The 15,005-nt window shown below is 36.4% G+C and overlaps 1 protein-coding gene and 6 non-coding genes across 8 annotated transcripts; 4 read left to right on the top strand and 3 right to left on the bottom strand.

Annotated features, from left to right (window-relative positions):
- Window positions 1-111: 111 nt before the first annotated feature.
- On the bottom strand, window positions 112-6,477 carry K09F5.6 (Protein tincar). Of its 2 annotated transcripts, NM_001375073.3 has the most exons (13): window positions 6,349-6,477; window positions 6,163-6,273; window positions 5,402-5,622; window positions 5,091-5,231; window positions 3,657-4,186; window positions 3,254-3,613; window positions 3,123-3,206; window positions 2,839-3,072; window positions 2,444-2,773; window positions 1,878-2,077; window positions 1,631-1,823; window positions 1,120-1,502; window positions 112-712 (listed from the first exon to the last, which is right to left on the bottom strand). In NM_001375073.3, exons 2-12 carry the CDS (start codon window positions 6,264-6,266, stop codon window positions 1,140-1,142), a joined length of 2,760 nt encoding a protein of 919 aa, NP_001362111.1. In that variant the 5' UTR covers window positions 6,267-6,273; window positions 6,349-6,477; the 3' UTR covers window positions 112-712; window positions 1,120-1,139. The 2 variants fall into 2 exon arrangements, with proteins under 2 accessions (NP_001362111.1, NP_001041272.1); NM_001047807.5 differs by lacking the exon at window positions 1,120-1,502 and having other exon boundaries at window positions 125-712.
- K09F5.7 lies at window positions 4,519-4,667 on the top strand. The gene has a single exon (NR_071577.1). It is a non-coding gene; the product is annotated as an Unclassified non-coding RNA K09F5.7 (non-coding RNA).
- On the bottom strand, window positions 4,621-4,762 carry K09F5.8. Its single transcript, NR_071576.1, has one exon. It is a non-coding gene; the product is annotated as an Unclassified non-coding RNA K09F5.8 (non-coding RNA).
- Window positions 4,678-4,817, top strand: K09F5.14. The gene has a single exon (NR_102190.1). It is a non-coding gene; the product is annotated as an Unclassified non-coding RNA K09F5.14 (non-coding RNA).
- Window positions 6,478-6,641: 164 nt separating the features above from the next.
- On the bottom strand, window positions 6,642-6,767 carry K09F5.10. The gene has a single exon (NR_071575.1). It is a non-coding gene; the product is annotated as an Unclassified non-coding RNA K09F5.10 (non-coding RNA).
- On the top strand, window positions 6,675-6,811 carry K09F5.11. Its single transcript, NR_071574.1, has one exon. It is a non-coding gene; the product is annotated as an Unclassified non-coding RNA K09F5.11 (non-coding RNA).
- A 2,419-nt stretch (window positions 6,812-9,230) lies between these two features.
- Window positions 9,231-9,372, top strand: K09F5.13. The gene has a single exon (NR_071573.1). It is a non-coding gene; the product is annotated as an Unclassified non-coding RNA K09F5.13 (non-coding RNA).
- The last annotated feature ends 5,633 nt before the right edge of the window (window positions 9,373-15,005 follow it).

The following is a 15,005-nucleotide window of genomic DNA, read 5'->3' as shown; positions in this document are numbered from 1 at the left end:
AACCCACTGATAACCCGATAATCCGGAATCTTTGAGTTCTTTACTCTGTCTGATTATAAAACTCTATTTGAGATAAAACTGTTTACATCATATTTCAATAACATATTCTTATATTCCTTGATACTTTTAAATTTGTTTGCTCTTTATTAGTGATTTTTTTTTTTTGAAATTTGATTTCAATAAAATCTGAGAAAGAAAATATTGAAACAAAGAATGTGGTCAAATGGGGTTGACAAACAATAAAACGAATTATGACAAAATGTTCAGAGAAATTGTGGAAATTCAAAGAAATGTACCCGATATCCAACGGGAATATAGTACAGTAACAAAGGAAACGATTTTTGATGATTTTTGGTGTGGGGTGACATGAAAAAAGGGAGGAGGAGTAGAAAAACGTAAGAAGAAATTATCAGTTATACATAAAAATGCGGGAGGCAATTATTACGCGCTTACTTACAAGGGTCGAAAATCAAAGAAAGTGGCGAGGAAATTGTTCCATAAACAGTAGAATTCAGTCCGTTTTCAGCAATTTGCAAATCAAGACCGAAATTATAGAGAAAAATAAAAAATGAATTTCAACAATTATAGTGGGATGATGTGTTTGTTTGGCGGTTAACTGTTTAAGTGTTTGGCGAGAAGAAGTGCATTGTCACGGAGTTGATTTGGTTCATGTGTTAATTGGGGGAATAGTTCATCGGGATCAGTAGGGTTCCTGTAAAATGTATCTTTGTCAAAAGTTAAGAATGCAAACTCTGTGAACAGTGAAACTTATCAATTTCATCCTAAAATTATATGGGCTTTGAAACCGTTTTCTGAACTAATTTTATTAGGCTTACATGATCAGGTTACATGATATACAATTTCGGTTTAATCGTGTTCCTTATTTCTATTTAAAGGGTAATGCAATACTAATAGAGGAAATACGGTGAATCATAACATTTTTGTAAATTAATAGTAAAATATCTCGGTTTTTTTTTCATAATTCGATGCAGATAGTTATGATATCGCTTTCAATTGTTTCAATTTTTTTGATGATTTCTATATTTCAGAGTTGCAATCATTCCGTTTGAAAATTTTGAATTTGTAAACATTTCTAGTTACTTTTGAATTAAGACCTACCAAAAATGTAAAACAAATATTCACACAATGCTGGTAGCAAAGTCATTTTGGTTAAGTGCTCCAGTGGGTGGACGAGAAAAGCTTGATACAGTGTCATCTGTTCCGTTCACGGAACGAAGTATTGTATTTCCAGTCGTCACTGTTGTAGATTTGATCGGTGCTTTTTGAAGTGTCCTGTCAGCATATTGACTTTCTTTGGAAGCAACTCCGTAAAGATTTGACGATGTGGAAGATGCTCCATTGATTCGGGAATAGATCGGATTGGATCCTTGTGGAGATCCAGGTGTTGGAGTGTAGTTACTTCCGTGACTTGTTAGTGTTGAAGTCGGGGTAAAGCATTGCTCATCGTTTTGAGATGAATTTGTTGTGCTGGTTAGCGATGACTGCAATGGATGTGGATGTTAGAATGAGATGTGTGCCGAAAATGTGAATGAATAAATAACTCATCGTGCAAAAAATTGAAATAATGAGAGAAAAGCTCGAATACAACAACTCAAATAGATAAAATAACCTTATTGTGTCCGTTTGTAGCTCCTGGAGGGTTCCATAGCAATTGACCTGGTTGCCCAGGTGCCGCTCGTTGAGCACCTCCCCATTGAACATTATTTCCTGATCCAATACCACTTGTTCCATATATTCCACTACCCTTGTTCTCGGAGAACGAAGAAAGTTTGATCGCAGACCGTTGATAAGGAGACTGTTCCCTGAATTTTTCAAAAATTATATCGAAATGTTGAACATAAAGTTTGCCAAGATACCTGCTGACAAGAGGTTGTGGCGGAGGCACGTTTATCCCAGAGCGGTCTGATAAAAGTGGAGACTGGCGGATTGAGCTTAATGATGGTTGTTGAGAATGTTGTGTAGGTGTGACTTCACGTCTCTGAAGTGTGTTTTGTTGTAGCCCTCCGTAACCGTTTACACGAATTTGACTTCCTTGTGGGGTTACTTGGATTCGAGACTGGAATTCAGAATATTCTATTTTTACAGAAATTTGTATCTTATATTTAGTAGCTGTACCCTAAAATGTTCGCTTCGTATGAAGTTCAGTAATGGTCAACAGGCAAATGAATGATACAATTGTTTTTTAGGCTTCAGGCTTATGTTTAGGGTCACGTTATATTTTGTGAGATACTTACAAACTTTTTGAGGTACAGTTATTACGCATGTACCGTGATATCATCAGTTTTTGTTATTATGAAACATCGACTCAATGTAATGTTTGACTATTAAGTCGATCATCAGCCAATGTTTTTGCTAACTTAAATCATACGATTGCAAAAGTGCACCACATATTTCACAACAACTCCTGTTTTATTCTACCCACCACATTTGGAATTCTTGCGTAACTTCCGTATGTGCTATCAACTCTTCCGTATGCGGCCTCTCCACTATCTCGCCGTTGGCCCAGCATGTGTTGCTGCTGCTCGTCTTTTTTTTGAATCGCCGAGTACTGATTCCAGACGTTGTCGTGAATCATGGCGCCACGCTGAAGAGTTCCGCCACTTTGCCCGCGTTGTAGTGTGCCCATTTGGCTGTATTGCTGTTGGTTGCGTTGTATGGTTCCAAACTGGCTAGGACCTGGTGGTGAGCTGTTTCCACGTTGCAAAATTTGGGAGTTGGTCATTTGAGCTTGAGTTATGTTACGACCACCATTCTGAAACAAATAATGTTGGGAAATGTTAGGTTACGAAATTGGATAGTTGTGAAACAAAGACTCACTGAGTGATAACTCATCGTTTGTTGCGTGTCATCTGTGCCCATTCTCAACAATCTAGACATTTCAGGACTATTCTTAACGCCGTCAACTTCGGTGAGAATTTTCGCCCGAGTTGCAGGACTTTGTTGACCTTGCCTCCAGTACACATCATCGGGTGGACTTATCATTTCAAACTTTCCACTGTGAATTGCTCGAAGAAGCGATTGTTTTGCTGTTTGGTCATCGGTCACAAACATCTTTAAAAAAATAATGCTTGTTTCACTTTTAAGAACTAATATGTACTTACAGTATCACGATGAACAACAAGAATAGAGTTTTTCAGTTGAGATGGATTTTCATTTCCACGAATTGGTCCAATTGCCATTCCTTTCTGAAAATAATTCTGCTTGACACTATCAATTTATTGTTCAAACTTACATTCAATCCATAGAACTGATGAACTTTATGCGTAACATTAAAATCCCAATCTCTTTTTAAGGTCATTCCAAGCCACATCAGAATCCATGAAAACATGTAGACGACGTCAATTATGATGCAAGTCAGTATTAATGCTTTTTGTTCATGCTGATAAAGAATCAACAGAGCGTAGATGGTAGGACCAATCGCTCCAGCAACAATGACTAAAAGTGCAATGGCATCCATATGTGGCAAATAACCATCACAGCACAACTTGTTTCCATCGACTCTTGTGTAGGAGCGTCGTCGATAATCACCATATTCAGCCTGGCCTTGGGATGTTCTGGCGGCGTTTCTATGTTGTACATTAAGCACGTTTGCCTGTAATAAACATATTATCAAAGAAAATATCATAATCACTTACATATAACTTGTTGTATCCATAAGAGTACATTGCCATCGGAGCAAGTGTTGTCATTACCAAACGGACCACGAAAGAACCAAGAATGACATATGGATGATAAATATGGAATCCCAGTGGCTTTATGGGTCCAAGGTACTGCCCTAGTCCAACTGCTCTCACACTATGAATGTTTGTTTCTTGTATCCGGAAAAGAATAGAAAACGACAAGTAACCCCAGATAACCTGTGCCGCGTAGATGACCAAGTGGAGTGAGAAGATCACACTAAATGGCTTGGAAACTCTCCAGAAGACTGCTGGGTACGCAATTGCAAATGCCACAAGTGCAATGAAAAGATTCACCATTTCCAATGGAATTCCGAAAAGCTTCATGTGCATCAGAACGGGTAAAAGGTTTGGCGATACTGGAAGTCCGGCCAATTCGTCGGCAGTTATCCGGAATCCCTGAAGTCGTGTCTCACCGATTGGAAGGTTAGTTGCCAATTGACGAGAGCGTTGGTACAGAAAGTCCAATTCAGTGTTAAGGAAGTCGCCTGAAAGAAATGTTTTTGTGCAAAAAACCGTAAAAAATATTTATTGATAGAACAGAACAATTTGCTTTCAATTTACCAATACCAATAGACTCAAAACCGTCATGTATTTTAGCTGATACCTCCGCTTTTCGTTGAATTATTATTTGTTTCTCGTTGAACTATTACATAGAAATTAAATACCGGCCATCCAAGCGGACAACTTTGTTAAATTTTAGATTATTTAGCTGTTTTTAGTTGAATTTAGCGCAATTCAATAGGTGTTATTATAAAATTGTGTCTTTTGTGGACATTTCGAACCATTCTGATTCATTCAATAGTTTTGCTCGACTTTTGCTCACGTGTCAATTTCCAAACTCATTCAACCTTCTTGATTTTGAATTTCTCTTTTTTCAACTCCAAATCCCTACCACATTCACTCACATATAAAATGCAATGAGGCGGATATCAATACTCGTATTCGTGTTATATTTCAATAATACCGTCCTTTCACTATTCTCAATGAGTGTGACTGTTGGCAGCCACTCGACACCCTCCCCCTCCTCACTACCGCTAATAAATTAGCATTTATATTGTTCTTGTGCGTGTTCGCTAGAATGTGTCCTTGGGTGATTGTTGAAATGTTGGATGTAAATCAAAGTGTAATGTGGGTTATGTATGCAAAATCCTTCATCAATCCTGATAGATTTACTATGTTTTATCTTAAGGGCTCTCCAAGAATCGCCAGGTTCTTGTGCTTACAATTGAAGAATTTGAAATTGAAGATTGCGGATTGAAGACATTCTCGTCGAATTAATCGCCCAAAACAGATGTTTTATAGCTTTTTTCACGGGATCTGCCACTCCCTCATATTCCGTCCACACATCGCGCCACTCTCGCCCATTTCAATTTCCCTATGTCAACTAACCAGAATTAACGAATCCATGACGAAAGAGCTGCGAAAACATTAGTTGTTGAGCAATCAACTGTGCCACGGCAATGATCACGTGTAGTTGTTGTGGTAACGGTGGGAGATGTTGCCATAAAACCTTGGCCCCATGAACACATCCTGAAAATTTATATGGAAAATGTATACGTTTTCAATAATGTAGAATATATCGAAAGGGAGAAGAAACAGATGAAATATGGCGCGTTCTATGACATCTCAAGGGACTCAATAATTACCGATTTTAATCTTAACGCGCGGAGCATCTTGTACTACACATTATTAGCACTAACCAGATTTTTCTCCGTTCTGGTTGCGAGACACTTCAAGTACTCGTTCTTCGCGGTCAGCAAGTCGTTCGTTGTCACCGGCGATGTTTCCAGATTTGAAGACACCACAAGTGAAAAATAGAAACGTTGCAATAATGCAGCATAGGTAGATAGTGGCATATGCCATGAGGTAGCCATAAGGATATCCTCCGGTTGGCCATTTGATTTCGTTGTACAGTCGATATCTGGAAATTTTGATTATGCATGTTGAGAGATCGTGAGAATTCCAAATGTGGAGTACGTCCAGTGGGTAAATAATCAAAAAATAAATTCATATTATCCTAAAATAAGCAAAACTTTTCAAAACGTTGGGTAATTTCTATATTTCAAGTCAAAAAGCGGTCAAAACGCAGTTTTACCAATTTTTAGAAGTTTTTTCTTCAATTAAAAAAATTTTCACATTCCTACGGTGTATGTGTTTGAATTTACGGCAGAGCTAAAGATTTCTCGAAAAGTGACGGAAACTCAGTTTTCACCGTTTTTGACTGAAAAAAATTGAAAAAAATGTTTTTTGAAAGTTTTGTTATAATGTTACATTTTATTATAGGAATCGTTTTTAATCAATTCCTCAATGACTGTAATTCACTTTAAATTAATTGTTTTTGTTTCAGAGATAGATTTCCAAGACCTCTTAAATGAGTATTGCAATGAGTATCCAATATTAAAAAAACGGCACACCCAATCGAAAACATAACCATTTTTATTTCATAAAATGGTTCACGAACCTTTCAAATCCTAAGTAGAGGAGATAACTCTGTAGAAGTGTCGTGAGTATTGTGTACCATATTGAGGAGAGGTTATTCAACCTCGGTCGTAATACGCAGGTCATTGTGCGTCTGAAAAAGGAGAATCGAAATGAGAAATGAGATTCGATATGAATCATAAAAGACATTCACGCTAACGCTTATTACCTCTTTTCTCTTTCTTTCGCTCTCCGACAATAGAAGAGGAGGTGGTTGAGACTTTATCAAAGCCGAGTTGTCGACAGATGAAGAATGATGGTTAAAACTGGCAACTAGTCGAGTCCTCCTCTCATGCCCCTGGAAAACAGTAGACTTGTGATTTGACAAAAAGTAGAAGTGACAGTAATTGAGGAGCACTTTGCGGGAAAAAGGGTGTACCAAAAATGAAATGAGTATAGGAAACGAGGAAACGGGGCGAGATTCATTACCAGCAAGCCAATATAGAGGGTAGGATCGCAGTGAGAAAAGGCAGTGGGGGAGAGTAACCGAGATATGGACGGGCCGGTCGACCACGCCCCAAGTCCGGGTCGACCGCCTAGTTTTTTTCCGAAATTTCAGTGCAACACATGCATGTCTACACAGATTTTTACAGATGGAATCGAAAGTGCGCCATTTCGCCTAGGGCAAGCAATAAAGAGTACATATATGAAAAGGGGTGTGAATAATATCGAAAAAGGTCCAACAGACCGGAAATCGGATGATGGCAAGTAAAGAAAGAGTAGGGCGCCCGTGGCATAGATATCCTATGCAAATATGGATAGTCTCATGGGAATCACGACACAACGACAAAAGGAGGGGCAACAACTTTTTTGTTTCCGTCTCTTTCCGTAATTTGGTGAAATTGACAAATGAGCGGCGGCAGGAATTGCACAAGAGAAGAGCAGAGAAGAAGCTTGTTGCAAAATGAATTGAGTAGAGTTTTTATTTAGCACATTATATTTTTAAGGAACTAAGTAGAATTTACATTATTAACATGTGAAAATTAACACCGAGGTTTTAAGCAGTTTCACAAATTCAAGTTTAAATCAAAAACGTCAGATTTCTTCTCTCTATTATACAAAGTTGTGATTCTTCTAGCTATTGTTTTCCAATTTTTGAACTATGTTGAATTTGAAAATAGGAATTCGAGGAAAATTTCGCAAAAAAGTGACCCGTTCAGGAATTTACTGCAGTACAAATAGAGACATAATTATTAAAGAGAGTAAAACAACTTTTAAATACAGTAAAGTAACAGTGAGGTTAGCGATACATGTGATATAAAATTATATACGAAAATTTTGATTTATTCCATCCTCATTTACTTTGTATTTCTCACTCTTGGTACTTGGTTGAATGAGCAAAGTAGTGAGAGAGCGAGAGAATCACATTTTTATGGCAAAAGGGTCGCACTAGGCACCTGCATCTCCCAGATACATTCCAAAACAGGTGTTCTGTTTTTTTTTTTTTTTTTTTTTTTTTTTTTTTTCATTTTTTGGCTGTTTTTGACCTCACAAAATGGAGGTTGTAGTTGAAAGAATTGGTACGATTTTCGCTCGAAAAAAATAAGGTGTTGCAGCTGGTTGAGCTCGCGACGATTGGTCGTGTATAGTACATAAAGATGAGTAGGTCATTGCAAAAAGGGTGAAAAATAAAGAAAACGTTGATGCTCCTTTCTACCAAATCGCACTCCGATTCATCATATTTTATGGCATTTTGAGAGGGACTCCCCGTTTTGGGAGCGCCCATAATCTCAAGGTGGCATTTCTTTTAGAGTGTGTGGACGTTGGGCAGTGAAGAAAATTGAGAAAAAGTGTAGCTTCTGGCAAATTTTTGAGATGAAATGACCATAGACATGGTCAACGGTTGACATATGACTGGGAAAAAGTATATGTGAGACGGTTGGATTCCTGAAGGCGTTTATGTGTACAAAATAGAGTAGCAAGAAATGCATATGAATGAGAACAAATTAGCTCATGTTTTGTGCGCTGGAAGTTTTGAAGTTTTGAAAATATGATGACAAAGCGAAGATAATTGTTAATTAAATTGGCTCAAATGTCTGAATTATTTATGGAGTAGGTCTATAAAATAAATGAATCAAACAAAAATTTGAAATTTTCTGGAGCATTAAATAGGAAGTTTTATCTTCGTTCGTGTCAATAAGAAGATATTAAGAATAGAACATGACGCAGAGTGGCAAAAATAACTGTGAAAAGTTTCAAAAAATCTGAATGCTCTCGGCAAGTAGCAACAACTTCACAATTACTCCGGATATTTTAGTATTGCAAAAGTAGCAAAACGCGGTAAAATTCGAATTTAATTTGGAAAAATATCTAAAGCGTTTGAATATAATTTGAATTTCTGAAGTACGTAGGGTTAGCGCTTCTATGTGAGAGCAGCGCGGCGTCGGCGCCTCACGCCGGCCTCACGCCAGCCGACCTTCGCCGTCGCCGCTCGTCTCTTTAAAAAATGTTGACGTGAATTCTATATTTTCATTTCTACTAATTTGTTGAAATTTTGGAAAAAAAACTAAGAAATGAAAATAAGTTTACGTGTTTTTCAATGACGGCGAGAGTGGCGGCGTGAGGCTGTTTGAGGCGCCTCTCCGGCCGGCGAAGGCGCCGCACAGGCGCCGAGATGGAAGCCCTGCGTAGGGTATGTTCAGAAAAAAATGCTTATAAGTTTCATTCTAGTTGTGAAATTTAGATGTTTTGAAACGAAATACGCAAATCAGGTGTGTGAAAAATTTAGAAGTTTAATATTTAATTCAGTTGAGAAATTATTTCGGCAAATTTAAAGTTTAGACAATGTAATGCTTTCGAAGCCAACTAAATGTTTTCTTTTTTGATAATTTCGTTTTTTTTTCAATTTTAATGCAAAAATAAATGTAAAAAATAAAAATAAAATTAAGACTCAAAATTGTCAGTGAAATTTCCGCCGGTTACCAACCTCGAGAAGCGGAAAAACTTTTATTACACAGCACAACATTCAACGCCATTTTAAAGCTCAATTTGTAAACAAAGTTCTATTTGTTTCAAGGGAATTGTGAAAAATTCTGAACAACTCAAAGGAGAAAAGTCAGTCGCTAATGTGAAAAAGTTAAAAATGTTTAGCAGCGGCAAGTAGTACGTACTTGCCTTCTTTTCTTGAAAGCGAAGTTTATGAATAATTCGGAAGGCTCTCACATTTCTTGTTCGGTTTTTTCTAGTTGCGTCTACTATTGGGAAACCGTGCGTAAGTGAGCGAAAAGCAATTACATACCTTTTGTTTTAAAAATGAGCACAAATTAGGTCAGAGAGAAAACGGGAAGTGCACTTAGGGATGCGAAGAAAAAGAGCTGGGGAAGAACTCCACCTCCTGAACCAGTAAGTTGGTTTCAATTTGGAAAAGTTGGACAGATGTGAGTAAAGTGAGGAGCACTTGCAAATGAGGGGGGGGGGGTTGAGCGCGCAATAACATAACACAGTTTCTAAGCGGATTTTCTACCAAACCATTCGGGGCTCATCGAAATGCAAACATTGGGATGGAGCAGGCGAACACTGCAGATCGGATAGAGTGTTAAATTCCACAAACATGCTGATCCGTGAGCATCTCTCATATGTTTTTTGAAAAAAACTTTTGAGTTCAGATAGCGACTATCTTTTTTGTTGACACCGGAAGAAGGTCTAATCTTTGAATAGAATCAAATCGTTTGAAGTTGCGAGGAAAGAAAAGAGCCAAAGGGTATCTAGCCGAATCAAATAGATTGAGAAAGAAAGTGGAAGAGAGCAGCTGACCATTGTGATATAAAGATGACTTGAGATTGAAGATTCGTGAATCGAATCGAACTCAATAATATATAGATAGATTACGCAAAAACGTAGTAGGGTCCCCGCGTGCCACATGACGTCTTGGGTGAGCAGTAAGCGCTGACAACGAATTAGACAATGAGATGATCGACGGAAGAGGTGAGAAAAATGTTGGAAAGAAGAAGAAAGGGAGAAGGAGGAGGAAGGACCTCAGCGTTTATTTATTGGTTGTCAATCGTTTTTGCAGCTGGCTCTTGGCTCCGCTTGATTGCAGGGAAGAGAGAAACCCGGGGGTAACAATAAAAAGTTGAACAAGATTTATGGGGTTCGGAAAAAATTTGAAAAATATCTAAATACATGATTAAGAATCGTTTGAAGTTGCAATCGAACTTAATGTTAAAAATCATTGATCTTTAGAAGGTCAAACTGAGCAACTCCTAAATATTAAGTTCATGCAATATTCAAAATCAAGCGCAATTGCAGGACACTGCAACAGAGACTAAGAGTGTTTATGTGGTTTCAGAGATACAGAAAAAATTGTGTTCTCAGTTTTTTCATTGCCTTTTTATGAAGAATTATAAACCAATTTAAAACAATTAAATCAAAAATTGTTGAGCTAGAAAAGTCTTAAACTAGCAAATTGAATGTTTATTAAGTAAGTATAATGTGATTTAAGAGAAAAACAGATATGGATTAATTTTAAGTTTCTAAATGTGCCAACTTCAGTTAACAGCCGTTTCTGTAGAATTATTTTAACGTATTTCAAATTTTTGGAAAGAATCAGATTGAAACCAAAACTACTTTACAAAAACTCAGCGAACAGATAAACATATCCGTTGTTGAATATGTGAAGCGAGTGAATTGCACAACGTGGTTTTCACTACTGGTTCCCACCAGTTGTACACGAATTTAAATTCTGAATCTATGGTCATTCGGAACTAACTGCTTTTTCATGGATGTTTAAAACAAACACTCATAACACCTTCAAAAAGCGCGACATGTTGAGATAAGTGAAATAAAAGAAAAAGACGCATCTGGCTCTGACAGGAGACGTATTCCGACGACTACCGCCAAACTGTCATAAATTATCGGTCGATTGGCCGTTGCCTCAATGTTTTTACATATCTCACTTCTGCGCCGCTTCCTTCTTCAAATGACCGCTTCTTGTCGGTCACTCGGTGAATGACACCTCCGACGACAATGAATGAGTTTATTTACGGAACTTTATAGGCTTCAAAAAAAATGGAAATGTGAGAACAAAATTGTCGTTTTTGAAAACACAACAAAAAATGATTCTCAAAAAATTGAACGAGAAAAGGTTATCTAGCAGTACTATCAAATAAAACAAAAGCCATCAAGGGCTCATGGGCCTCGTTAAAAAAAACTCAATGTTCTAAATGTCGGTCCGTCATGTTGTTTAATCCGCAAACGAAGAAAAATGAGGACAGAAACAAATATACTGCTATTTGAGTAATGCATATTTTTAGTAAAAAATGATTGGAAAAGAGGGAAACATGTAGATGGAGGAACGGATGACAAGGCATCCTCTTAAAAAAAAACACCTGCAATGATGATCGCGCAGGCAAGGGTGGAAAAGAGACTACTCGAGGTGGAGAAAATAAGAATTAGTAACGGAGATTTCTTGGATAGCCTATGGAATTTTGTTTTGAGTTGCAATTTTTATGGGGCAAAACTATTCGGGGCGAAAGTTTGAATTGGCTCCAAAAAAGGTTTTTTTGCTTAACTCGTAAAAAACGTTGAAAACTCTGATTAAATGCCGATCACTTTTTTGGGAGTTTTCCGAAAAATTTAAAATGGGGTTTTTGGTTTTACTTTTTAATGCAAAAGCTTAAATGGAATATTTAAAAACCCGAGAATTGTCATTTAATGACAATTCTCGGGGTTTTTTTTGCGGAAAACATTAAACTTCTTCGTAATATTAGAAAATCATTAAAAAATGTATAAAAATTGTTAAAATTTTGTTACTGTTGTTCTCGGTTATGTGGACCAAAATTGTAGTTTTTAAGAGTAGTTACACTGCCATTTCTAGATGAATCACTGCAGAAGCATACTACTAACATTCCAAAATTTTCTATTAGGCATTTCTACCACTTCAAAAATGATAGAGTAAACTAATACTGAGCGGTAATGATACTAAAAGTAGTTTGTTTGCAAACGTTAAAGTAACCATAATCAAAAGTGAATGGCGAAAAAGTATAAAAGGTTAATAACTTGTTTTGTACTTTATCGCTTTTGAATAAAAACGTTACACATTAGAAAAAGAAAGGTATCAAAAATGGTGAAAAGAACGAGAAGAGGTAGAGGAAGAATAAAAAACAATTACACCACATTTTCAATCACCGGAAATCGACACGAATCCGGCTGAATGTTGAAAGAAAAGAAAACGGACAAGAGGAAAATAATGGGAAAAATAAAAAGAAACAAGGAGGAATGAAAAAGGAAAGGTTTGGGGTTCAAGACTTTGAATTGGTCACGCACGATTTGTATGCAGATTCTTCTTCTGAGGCGAAATCATTAACGGGATGCGACAGGAATGGGATGAGAAAGGAACTATGCTCTTCGGTGGATTGTCTTCATCCTTTCGTTTAGCGTGATGCAGCCTCACCAGGCAATTGTCAAACAGATGGTCCGTGCCTTCCGCGCAGTCTTCTTCTCTTTGCACATCTGCGTATCTTCAACAATAAGTGTATTAACGCTTATTCCGGAGGATATGGAGTGCAAATGAGATGTAAAATGTAGCAGTAAGCGAATACGCATGTTCTACCCCCTTCTTCAGCCTATTGTGTCTTTTAATAAGAAGAAGTGACTTGCACAGTCATTAGAGTAATTGTGCGTGCTCATACTCATATATGCAATGTTTCTTTAACATTGTTTTATTTGCTTGTTACCACGAAATTTCAAAAAAAGTGATGAGAAGCGTACCATTGAGGGAGAATCGGATGGAACAACCGTTCATCCGCAAGGTGATTTCACTTTACTCGCAGCCGAAAACACTTGTGAAGGCCACATTCAGAATAACGAGCAATTGGTAATAGCGATGAAGGAAGATTAGAATAAAGTCCCGCTAAGAGTACATTTCAATTTAAAAAATGTATTCGAAAAAATTCACAACAATTGTTTTTTGAAAACACTCTGAACGACTCTTGTGTGCACTAAATTACAAAAAAGATTATGATTGATACATTTTGGCAAAAAGTCAAAAAAAATAATTTGTCGAGGACCAAATCAATTATTTTAAAGTCTAAAACTTCGGTGAGTATATTACCCTAAATTATTTATTTTGTGTCAAAAATATGCTCTAATAAAATTTATTACAAGCCAGAAAAAAAAAAGATTCTGCCGAAATTGTTGGAAAAAATTTATCTGCAAAGTAATAATATCCTGAATTATAATAGCTGATGACTTTTTTCAACTTTTCAGATTTATTATAATTTTCATACATTTAAAATTTTTTTATTTTCATTCTCAATAAATTGCATAATTTTAAGATCGAGTTTGGTCAGTGGGGATTTAAAGAAACTTTCATAGCAATTCAAAGTGACCGAATATTATATTCAAAAACTCCAAAAACTATAATCTTTCAAAATATTTCAAATACTGTTAGATATTTACTGTCACCATAAAAGTGATTTAAACAATTTTTGATGGCAATAACTTTAGAGAGAAGTTCTTGCAAATTACAGGGATTTTCGAACAAATTTCAGATGTTAATAATTAAAACGTAAAATTTCAGGAACTAATTTCATAAATTCAAAGTGATTCAGTTTTTCAATTCTTAAAAGTTATTCCTAACAAATTTAAGGCGATGCATACAAACTAAAGCCTACTATTTCTGCTAATGCCACTACTAATTGTTTTTGTCACCTAGCTCCTCCTCCCAAATTTCACCTCCAAACACCACGTCTTGTATAGTTTAGCTTGATGTTAATACAACACTTGAACTGTTACAAAATGCTTGTTAGGTTTAGAAAAGAGTGATTCTCGTGAAGTGACATCATTAGAATCATTTAATATGAAAGTCTTTTGTCAAAAAAACCGGTAACTTTTGGCATTTGGTGGTTAGTGTATTTGAAGTTTTCGATCGCTAATTTCCATAGCAACCAAAATTTTAACAATTTGAATGGAAAACAGCAAGCTTTGCACAACAAAACGGATATGAAAACTGATATTTTCCAGCAAAAATGAAAATGCATTTTGAAAACCTTTGAAAAACTACATTATGAAATTAGGCGATTCCGAAGTAGAAACTAAGGAGCATGACAACAAAGAAACAAAATAAATGAGACATGGCGGGGGCATATAATAAAAAGTCCCAAGGGGCGGTTCGGGAAGGGAGGAGAAATGGCTGACTGGGTGGTAGAGGTATGTGAAGTTTGTCTCGTAAAACTTTTACTACAAAGTGTATGCGAATGCACTCTGCGTTCAATATTGTGCAAAACTTTCATCTCTCGAGCATCCAAGCGAATGAGTGAATGTCGGGACGTTTTTATTGGAGCCAGACACTGAGAAAATGGGATTGGGTTTTGTTGAATACAACATTTAATAAATGGAAATGTTTATTTCTCTTGATCTCTTTAAGGTAGATGGGATAAGTAATTCTACAGTAACTGCACCGCCCCCTATTCTATGACAAATTTCAGTTTTATTCAGTTTTGGCTATGAAAAAAAAGTAAATCTACTTTAAAATTATTTTTTGGCATATAGGAAACTACCGTGTTTTTCAAAAGTGAGACTCGAATATTTTTGGTGCCATCAGCCGAAGCTACATAAATTTAAAAAATACTGTATTCACTTTAAGTCGATATTTATTTTCTCCTTAATGTGAAAAATTCGGTTAACACTAAAGTCGATTGACAAAACCAGTTTTAATTTATAAAGCTATCTTTTGAAAAAATTTAAAGATGGAATTGAAAAAAAAAATTGTTTTTCGATTCTACAAAATTTTTTTAGACTGATAGGTGAAACTCTTGAACGGCTCAAAAACCTCTGTTGTCATTATTCTGAATACAAATCCTAGTGAATGAAGATTTCTACGAGCCA

The sequence above is a fragment of the Caenorhabditis elegans genome, chromosome X (assembly GCF_000002985.6).
Source record: "Caenorhabditis elegans chromosome X".
NCBI classification, from domain to species: Eukaryota; Metazoa; Nematoda; class Chromadorea; order Rhabditida; family Rhabditidae; genus Caenorhabditis; species Caenorhabditis elegans.
Note: the sequence above shows the minus strand (reverse complement) of the source record. Positions and strands in the feature narration are given on the sequence as shown.